General features: G+C 48.4%; 1 protein-coding gene across 1 annotated transcript; it reads right to left on the bottom strand.

Moving 5' to 3' along the window:
- Positions 1-789: 789 nt before the first annotated feature.
- Positions 790-5,673, bottom strand: Nkx1-2 (NK1 homeobox 2). The gene is given in 2 exon segments (NM_001170476.2): positions 790-3,835; positions 5,357-5,673. Coding segments are annotated over 2 exon segments (918 nt in total). The 5' UTR covers positions 5,571-5,673; the 3' UTR covers positions 790-3,131.
- Between the last annotated feature and the right edge of the window lie 5,091 nt (positions 5,674-10,764).

The raw sequence follows: 10,764 nt of genomic DNA on the forward strand, positions 1-10,764 counted from the left end.
CCTTCCTACAAAATGAAAAGGGGGGGGGGGGGGGACGGGGCTGGGACTCTTAACAGGAGAAGTGTTCCTTACTTATTATCTTTAAAAAGGCTCTCTGGGGGGCTGGGGATTTAGCTCAGTGGTAGAGCACTTACCTAGGAAGCGCAAGGCCCTGGGTTCGGTCCCCAGCCCCGGAAAAAAAAGAACCAAAAAAAAAAAAAAGGCTCTCTGGTTACATGGCTTCTAGAAAGAACCAAAAACTGTCACTTTTACCCATAGCAATCGATGGGCATCGAATGGTTAGATTTTTTTTTTTTCCCCCGGAGCTGGGGACCGAACCCAGAGCCTTGTGCTTGCTAGGCAAGCGCTCTACCATTGAGCTAAATCCCCAACCCCCAACCCCTTTTAGACTTTTAAAAGGTAACTATCAGGCTCTTGGGTTGGGAGTGGAGTATTAGGAACTTGTGAAGTAAGTCTGGGACACTAATGTCCTAGAAACCTGGTGGGTAGATAGTGGTTTAGAAAGTAGATGAGAAATTAAAATTTTTTCAAAGATGCATTACTTTTGCTAGAACAGCCATGAATGTGTCTGTAAAAGTGACTTAAAAGTCTACATCTAGTGTGGCTCTATAAGAAATATTCTTATTAAGCTGTGAGTGTTAGCTGGTAGGAGAAGTGGGACAAACACACACACACACACACAAACACACACACACACACACACTCTCTCTCTCTCTCTCTCTTTCTCTGATGATTATAATTGTTAAAAAAGTTTTGTTAATAATGAGGAATAATTAATCAAAAGTGATTAAAAAAGAATTTATTAGGCTAACACACCAATAGAGACGAGTCTAGGGGGTTAGTTGAAATGTTACTGGGCCTTGTAATATGTCCAAAGTCACGCATTTCCGACATCACTCTGACAACATGTGGAATGAGGCAGGGTCTCGGTAATGACAGCCAAGGCTGGGCCATTACCTCCTCTGAAGCCCGTGATTCTGGTACCTGGGGCACAGTTTCCCACTTAGTACAGACCTTTGACCTCTTCGTTCAGACCTTTGCATATTTGAAGTTCTCTGTTCACAGATATGGATTCCGCTGTTGAGAACGAGTAGCCAGGGAAGGAGCGTTTATCAGCACACATGGTGAATAAAACTGTGCTCCCTACTGCAGTAACTTCGTCTCTAATCTCCTCTGGCACCAGCTGTCCTTTGAGAAGTTACAATACAGCATTTGGAGAAACTGTTCTTCAGAATAGAAGAAGCAGAATCTAATTATCAGTTATACAATGATGTAACTCATACTGAGAAATCTTACAGTCCCAGGACATGAAAGCTTCACTGAAGGTGGAGGAAAGAAGGGATATTTTCCTAGCATTCCTCATGATAATAAAGTGAATTGTTTCAATGTTCTAATGTTCAGAATTCCAATGTGTATGCTTAATTTAAAGCTATTGATGATTAGATTTTTTTTTGTTTTGTTTTGTTTTGCTTTGCTTTTTGCTTTTTGTTTGTTTGGTTGGTTGGTTTTTTCTTTTTTTTTCTTTTCCAGAGCTGGGGACCGAACCCAGGGCCTTGCGCTTGCTAGGCAAGCACTCTACCACTGAGCTAAATCCCCAACCCCGCTTTTTGGTTTTTGACACAGTTTCTTTGTATAGCCCTGGATGTCCTAAAACCAGCTCTGTAGACCAGGCTGGCCTCAAATTCACAAGGCCCACCTCCCTCTGCCTCTAGTGTGCTGGAATTAAAGGCATCCACCACCATCAGCGGGCATGTTTAATTTTTAATGGTACAGGTTGCTGAGGAATAATAGTAAGAAATACATTATTCTGCCATCAAACCACTAAAAAAGTAAGGATGGAACACAAAATAGGGTAGATGGGGTCATCTGGGTCTCTGAGGTATGTGACTACAAGACACAGAAAACTGGTATTTCAAACCGTTGAGTTTACAGAGTACCTTTGCTTTGTTTTAACAGAGAAAGCAGCAGTTAGAACATAAGTACCCTTGAACCCATTCCAGACAAGGTTTTGGCCTCCACAATAACTCCTTACAGTTAGCAAGTATTTCTTTTCCCGGCCCCTTACAACTTTTGCTTCTTCCCCATCATAAAGGGGGAAAAAATCTATTTAGAGCAAGAATTGTTTTCAAGTCAGAATCTCAGGTTATCTAAATAGGTTATGTTTGTGCTTTCAGAAATACAGTTAAATGCCTGAGTGCAATGTCTGCTGCTGGAGCTCGTCAGTTTGGAAGTCCATGAAGGTGTAGCAGGACCGACAGGTAAGCACCAAGCACTGCACATCGCGACAGTGCGAACGCAGACTTCAGGATAGCCTTTGAGTCATCGCTCCCTTTACTGTTCTTTCTGTGCATTCAGGGCACTGCTGTGGTCGAGTCAAGCTGTTCTCAAAACCTGTGAGGCAACAGAGTGGTGTCTTCTTCTCTGGGTCAGTCTATTTACAGTGCTGAACAACTTCGGGGGCACTAGTGGAGTCCTCACCAAAAAAAGTAAGGCTGTGGCTTTCTGAAGAACAAGCTACGTAGTTAACTTCTGGAACTGGCTCAAGTCTGAATTTCACATGAAGATCTAGAGATGCTGAGTTCTGCATCTTGAAAACAGCCCACAAAACAGTTGCATCTGCTTTGAGTTTCTCTCCAGCTTTGTTCAGGATTTGGGAGTATTGTGCTGAGCCACTGCCACCGCCAGGAAGGAAAGTTTCCTTCTCTTTGTTTGTACTGCAACCTGTAAAGATTCAGTCCTTGGTGCTAGCAACTGGTGCCCAGAGCATCTTGGCTCCCTCCGGTCTCCATCCTCCATCCTGGGAACTCCTATTAACCTGGTACTGACTACACAGACACTTTAAAAGCAGAGCCCTCGGAGTAAATGAAAGCGAAGAATGAGGTCCAGAAGCTGGAAGGTTTTTAACAACCTGTTCTGGATACCTTCTCGAGCCCCTCAGTGGCTTGTGTGGTTGTATGTAGTCCAGCAGGTGGCTTCTCCTCGCCCTCTGGTGGTGTCATGAGCAGCTAGAGGGAAGGGGTACATAGTCACCAGCACACCAGGAGGGGGCAGTCAGTGCCCCTCTGTGAAGCGGGGACCCGCGTTACCACACTTGATCACTCGTGAATTCTGACTGAGCAGCAGTACCAGATTCATAGGTGTGGAGCATAGAAAGGGGTCAAGTAGGGGGGACCAAGGAAAGGAGTGAAGGGACTCCCGGTGGCGGTGGTCGTCAGCGGGAAGGAGGCGGCAGGGAAGAGGACGTTGGTCGCAGGATAGGTGGGGAAAGTCTGAAAGGGCAAAGCGCCGGGAACCGGCGGGCCAGGACTACTCCCAGTGGCACTACCACCGCCCCCCGTCACCGCGTTGGGTGTCCCAGGCTGAGGCGCACTGCCTCCCGCCTGCACAGCGCCGTCAGCCCCTGGGTTCTGCTTCTTCCACTTGGTCCTGCGGTTCTGAAACCAAATTTTGACCTGTGTCTCCGTGAGGCTGAGCGACAGGGCCAGGTTCAGGCGCTCGCACACCGACAGGTAGCGCGTGGCTCGGAACTTGTTTTCTAGGGCCACCAGCTGCTCGTAGGTGAAGGCGGTGCGTGCTCGCCGTGGCTTGGCGCAGCTGGACTCCGCTCGCCGGCGTCGAGGCCGTGGGGAACCGGGAGAGCCGGGGGACGCCGGGAGGCCATCCGCGCCGCTCTCCTCCGTTCCCACCGCCACTGCCCCGGCCTCTAATGAGCCCGCGTGGGCCCCCTGCCAGCGCTCTGGCCGCTGCGCGCGCCCGGCATCCTCAGCTTCTTCCTCCTCTTCCGCCTCAGAGCCTTCCACCGGGGACGCGGGATCAGTGCCTCCGCCCACCGCATCTAAAAGAGAAGGGGAAGGTGACCAGAAGCCCCGTAACAACTCTACCCAGTGGCATCCCCAAACCTCCCCCAGAGCACTCAGATTTGCCCTTGATCCAACTCCCAGTTTCTCCCCTCTCCCTACTTTGCCCTCTTTGGTTCTGAATCCACACACCCTAGAGAGCTGTGTCAGTACTGTGTTCTCGTGCCCTTTACAAATCTGCCACTAAGTAAGCACACAAGAAGTACATGTTGGATGGCACCCCTTATCAAGAAAGTATAGGGACTTTATCGAGCCGGGAAAGTCAAAGTCTGCCGTGCATTATGACAGGGAACATCAAGTGCGTTTACTATTGAATCTCTCTAGTCCCTAGAAGTCTATGTTGGTGTGCAACTCCTAGCAATTAAAAAAGAAGTTATTAAACCCCCATCCCCCAAAAAGAGAAATTCCCCCTTTCCCATCTTCTCTCTCCAGTCGTGTTAATAGAGTTTCAGATTTGTCCGGGGCCTGATCGATAGATGTCATCTATTAAAGGTAAGTTTTAATCGAACAATATTAGGATCAGACAGGGAAAGGGGGTTTGAAGTCAGTACCTGCAAGCTGCGGGCAGGAGATATGCAGGCGCCAGTAATAGAATATCGATCAAGGAGTTAGGGGGAAGGGAGCGCGGCCCCACAGAGAGACCATCCAAACAATTAATCCAGGCCCGTGGCCGGGACCCAAGCCAGACCACCAGAGGCTTCCGGGCGTCCCAGGCAATCACCTCCAAACTTAGAAAGGAGGAGGAGGAGGGGATTGTGTTGCATACAGTCTCCCCTGGGACCCGAGTCCCTAGACCTTGGGCGTCTCCCTAAATAATCCATTCCAGGCCCACATCCCACTCAGAATGAATCCTGCTGTCTTAATTCTTCCAGTCACAAACTTTCCGGAACCCTTTCTTTGATGTCCACCAACTTCAGGGATAAGGGGGAAAGGTCTAGAAGAGAGCACCAAAAACTTCCTACCGGCCTCCAGTTCCCTGTTGGGTCCGGAAAAGGAGAAGGCATAAGCTCTGAAGGTGTTTCTGAGTAGTTGAAAATAAGCACCTAATCCGGAGAAAGCCCTAGCCTCGGTTGCCCCACACATGAAATGGGAGTGATGTTGATGACACTGTATACTTGGAAGGCATTTTCATAACCTTTATCCCAGCTCCTCACCCAGGTTCTAGCACATGGAGAGCACAGTGCATTTCCGTTAGATCAATGAGCCTGAGCTGTACTTTATGTGAGCCAGTCAGTGTGGTGGTGCTCATCCACTGAGCAGGTAGGTATTCAAGAAGCACACACCTGTCCTGCAGTCTCAGCCACGTCCCTGCCTCTATTCTCTTCCAAGGAGGGGTGCTTCGCTTCACACCTGCACGGGTGCACCTTCTCTAGATCCCAGGCTACCAACAGACCTTGCTACTACTTACACACACACACACACACACACACACACACACACACACACACACACACACACACGGATAGCATCTTAGGCTTAAAACCGCCTCACATTCTTACCAGGGGTCTCCTGTGACCCGATTGGATTCCCCGAGCAGGCATCTTCACCTGCTTCCACCTCCACTAAACTTTTCTTGGCTTCCAGGGCTGCGAGACGCACGGGCGGGAGAGCAGCTCGCGTGAATTTCTGCGGATCCAAGATGTCCAGGACCGAGAAGGAGATCTTGTGGTGAGAGGGGGCCGCCTTGGCCCCGCCGTCCTGCCATGCCAGCATGCCCGTCTTCCGCGGGTTGGAGGCCAGCCGCGCGGGGTCCGGGATGGATGCGTTCAACCTTATCTTCAGCAGCGGTTCGGCCACAGCTCTCCAGCCGCGAACTGGAATTTCCCCGCCAAGTGAAGCTGGAGAAGGGGGACAAGGAGGCGGGGCGGGAGAAGAACAGCGGGGGGCTGCTTGAGGATTGGCACTTGCGCTGGCCAGACCCCTTCCACGTGCAGTGAGCACTTGCAGCCACTATCCTGGGCAGCCGGGGAGGCCGGGGGAGGGGGGGAGATGGCCTGGACTAGAGGGACCCTTGCACGCCAATGCGCGCTCTCCATTCGTGGGGTCACGGTGGCATGCTGTGTGAACGTCCTCCCATGCTGCAGAGACTCGTGAAGGGCGTGAGGGGGAATTCCGTCTCCGGCACCCCATCTGCACACACGTTCACCTAACCGAAGTTTACTTATTTCTCTTGGTGCACTTGCCACCTGCCTTTGACCTGGTGATGCCAAGAGGCCAAGCCTGATCGCTTTGCAATGATGCATGGTGCTCCTCATGCCCCATCCCTGAACCACAGTAACGGCTCCGGGCACAGAAGTTTTAAATTTTAAATTAGAAATTTTAAAGTCTCTGTGCATTTACAGTTTATAAAGCCCTGGGGTTTTCTCACTCTCTTTTGATTTTCTAAGCATGCCCCCTGTGAGGTAGGCGTGGCCTGCGACCACAGTCTGGGTTTCAAAGTGAAGGGAAACGAGGTTCAAAGATGAGTGAGTAGTGGCACTGCGGATGACACGGGTCTGGGCTGGGTCGGGGCTTTTCAGCTCACCCTGATGGCTTGGGATAAGTAAGTTTAAAATAAACTACGTGGAGGGGATACTTTTCTCTCCACCCAGAAGACCAGCAGGGTCAGAAGTCAAAGGGGGTTTATAGGAAATACGCCAACCCAGACGGCTGAAGGCTTAGGGCTAGGTGGCTTGGCTAAAGGTGGGTATCCCTCCTTTGAGTGACCCAGAGTACCGTTTTCCTTGCCCTTCAGGACTTCTTCACAGTCACAGATTCCACCACTAACATCGGAAATTGACTCTGGGTTTCTGACCCCTGTCCTTTCCCAGCCGCAAGAAGGAAAAGGTTAAAAGATGCCCAGTGGTTTGAATTGAAGATCAGAGAAGAGAGACAATTAAAATGGCCCCATCTGCCCCCAAGTCTCCAGGGAGTACAGCCGGCATCAGCAGTGAGGGAAAGCCTGCACTAGCCACACCCATGGTAATATTCCTTTTTTTTTTTTCTTCACAGCGATGAGCTTTAGGCATTCATGTCAGCGACAAATTCTGAAGCATTAGCCCTCTGCCCAGAGCCACCTCGGACCCGCAGCTCCTTTCTTCTTTGCCCCATGCGGTTCCCAGACAATGTCTTGACAATTAATATTGTCTGAGCAGGTAAGAAGTAGGAAGAGGAGGGGAATCCTTCTCACTAAAGTGCTGGGAGCTGCTAATCCAATCTGTTATTAAAGAGGCATCCTCGGGGCTAGCTCCTTGTAGCCTTTTTCATTCAAATCTTTCAGCCCCTCCCAGGGGTGGCCACCATATTCCCTGCCGACTTTAAAGCCTTGCCGAAATTCAAGCCAGCTCCAGTCCTAAAGTAAAGACGGATTGAGCTTTTAAAGCGAAGGGAAGGAAGTGCCCAGACCAAGCCCACCAGAACCCCTCCCAACCCCCACCCTCACCCCGCCAAGGGAATATGTGCGGTGTGAAACTCAGGGAAAAGACAACCCAGAGGTCGGGCCAAGGGACAATGCATGCAAATCACAGATCCTTCTGGAATGCTCATACTTTGTTTTCTGTTTGGATAACCGTTTCTCACCTAGTTCCCACACTTTTTTTTTTAAGTCTTCCGTTTTCTTTCTCTCTCCTCCCCTACTGACCCCGATTCCTTTCTTTTTTACCTTTTCCCATATATATATATGAAGATCTGCCTAAGATCACTCATTCAGGAATCGATAAAACTTTTGTGTTTTCCCATGGTTCCTCTGGAAGACACATTGAGTCATTTCACAGGAATGGGAAGCAGTGTTCCAGGGAATACCCACACACCAAAGCAGAGGAGGCCCACTACCAGCAGCCACCATCTCTCAGAACTGGGATCATTTCATTGCACCTCCACAGTCTTTCATTCTTGTTTACATTATGCAAAGTGTTTCCTCTCCTTGGACTCATCTCTCCTTTGAAGTCTACAGGGCTAAACACAGAAAAGGACAAAAAGGAGACAGTAACCAGCTGGAGAGAAGATCCAGGAGCACAGAGGGTTCCCTAGCCTGAAGGCAGGCCTTCTTGTGGCAGGTTTTAAATTCCTCTCCTCGTCTTCTCATCATTTCTCTTGGGTGTGTTCACCACAGTGTGAGCCTCCAGGACTCTTGCTTAGTGCTTGGCTCTGGGTAATCAATGAGAAAGGGAAAACACTGGTGTGTCTCTGTCAACACTACCTCAGTCACTCAGCCCACAGGCAAACGCTCCTAGACCTGGGTTCGTCCTTCTGCTGATGGGGGAGTGGAAGCAGAAAGCTTAAGGGAGCCTTTTTTGGTCTGGCTACTTGTTTTGTACAGACCATAAGGCGGCGGAACCTCCCTTTGAGAACAACTGGGAAAAAGTGCTTGACTCACTAACTTGTGTGTTATCCAGGCTGTTTCTCTATAGTACATATGTCCACATCTGGCAAGTCATCTTGCCTCTGTGCATGACGTTGATTTGGTTGTCTGTCTGTCTTTCTTTCTTTCTTTCTCTCTTTCTTTCTTTCTTTCTTTCTTTTCCTCCCCTTCCCCCAGCCTGGGCATTAAAATTCCATTTGAGTGCTGTCTTTAAATTGCTTTGATGCTAGGTGGGTTCCAACTCTGACCTGTCCTGATGGCAAGTGATGGCTGTAACAAGCTCAGGATCAATATTCATAGCGGGTGTCCTGGGCTGATAACGCTATCCAAGACAATGTCCGCTATCAGTGTGGACAGCTGAGATATTGCGCCATTAGGGATGTTGTGTTAAATAACCTGATCCATTTCTGGGGCTATTTAATGAATTTCCCAGCTTAGATGGTATCTTTAAGGAGATGGCAAAAGGCTATTCCAGAGGCACTGATGCAAATCAATGGTGCCAGGCTTCTCCAGCGACTGTCCAAACAAAGTGGCCTGTAATTCCAGCACAGTCTGGGGAAGCAGCCACCCACCCTGGGAGCAGGATTAACAATGGAGAAAAAGAATGTGAGGTGTATGTGGAGGGAGGGAGGGTGATACTATTAGCTGCACTAAGGTCCCTAAGATAAAATCATGTGTTCCTGAAATAAATACAAGTGGAGTTCTCTGTTTGAGCCAGCCCACAGGTTAGGACACACATGCCAAAGAGACAGCTTCATCAGGCACAGCTGAAGGCCAAGGGGAGGCACTGACTATGGGGACAGCCATGGATATATTCCTCTACTTGGTACTCAGATGGTTTTCCCCAACATGTGCTTCTTCAACTCAAATCACTCTATGAAGAGAGAAGAAAAAAAGACGCTGAATTTCAAAAGGACGCTATTGGCGGCAAGCTCATTAATGGTCTGTTTACCTGATCCCAGGCCCTTGTTGCTATCAGTTACAGTTAAACACTGTCATTTACATCCTCGATGGAGCTTTGCACTCTGAACGCCAAGAAAAGCAAGTACCACTTTAAAAACAGAACAATGACACAAACAAAACACCTCAGAATCAGGGACAGTTTTAGCACTAGGAGGCAGAGGCAGAAGGACTGTTGCAAATCTGAGTCCATTAGGTCCCTAGCCAGCCAAGGCTGCATAAGAAAACGCCTTCTGAATTAAAAAAGTAAGTAAACAAAACCGAAAAACAACAAATAACCACAAAATGCAAAACCATCTTGGAGTCAAGATTTGGGAAAGATAAATTCAAAATGTATCCTTCCTAGGCTGGAATCTTGGCTCTTGGCTCTTGGCTCGGCCGTTAGAAGAGTTTGCCTCGCATGTATGAAGTTCTGATTCATTACCCAGTACCACGGAATTTGATGGCGCACATCTATCTGTAACCCCAGCGCTTGGGAAGTGGAAACAGGAGGATCAGGAGTCCAAAGTCACCCTTGGCTACTTATGGGGTTCAAAGTAGGCTGGGCTACTTAAGACTCTGCCTCAAAATATGAATAAAAAAAACAAAATAAATTAAGCAAAACTACAGCCTGCCTGCCTTCCTCTAAACTGCACAAAATAAGCATGTTTACATATTTCACTTTGAACAATAAAAGTGTGTCTTGTAGAAATCAGTAGGGTAAAAAAAAAAAAAAAGTACTTGTTTTTGAGACAGGTTTGGGTTTCCTAGTAGCACAGGTTAGTCTGGGGCTTGTGGTCCCCTGCCTCCTTCTCATTCTGGATGCTGGGATTAAAGACTCAGTTTCTTTATCTTAAAACCTTAGAGGAAACATCAAAGCTTATTAAGCAATAGAGGGTTACATTGTTGAGCAGAACACATGTTGATTGATACTGATAATAATAATTAGTATTAACTGCATCCACTCTTGGTTGGGTGCTCGCCCTTGGTCAGGCTGGTAACCAATTCAAAATGTTGGAAGAGTCAGAATATCCCCTGGGCTGGGAACCCAGACAGAGTAAAAGGAGAAAGGAAGCTGAGTACTGGCTTTCATCTCTCTGTGTCCTGGTTTTCATCTCTGTCACTTCCCGAGCGGTGACAGCTGCCTCAGGCTCCTGCTACCACACTTTCTCTTCCATGAGGCACTGTGAGCCTCAAACTGTGAGCCCAGACACATGAATTTTTCCATAAATTTGCTCCTTGTTAGGTATTTGGTTACAGCAATGAGAAGAGAATCCGTAACTATTCCTACGATGTTTCCATGCCTACTTTGGTTCATGTGGTGTAGACTAAATATCCTGGCATCAAATCAAGCTCCTTCAAAATCCTAGCCCAGATATCATGTGAGCCATGTGTTGGTTCCCTGTCTCTGCATGCTACCTCCTGAAAGGCTTCCTCTCAGTGGAACAGATAGCAGGGAGGTATTATATGATAGCCCATTCCTGGTCTGCCTAATAACTCAATTGGGTTCTATCAACTCCAGCAAGTGAGCTGAACCACCCAGTGACCTCAATCTCCCAAGTGCTAGGATTACAAGTATGCACCCTGTGCCTATCTTCATTTGTGAAATGCCAGTATCATTTCAAACTC

This window comes from Rattus norvegicus, chromosome 1 (assembly GCF_021556685.1).
Source record: "Rattus norvegicus strain SHRSP/BbbUtx chromosome 1, alternate assembly SHRSP_T2T, whole genome shotgun sequence".
NCBI classification, from domain to species: Eukaryota; Metazoa; Chordata; class Mammalia; order Rodentia; family Muridae; genus Rattus; species Rattus norvegicus.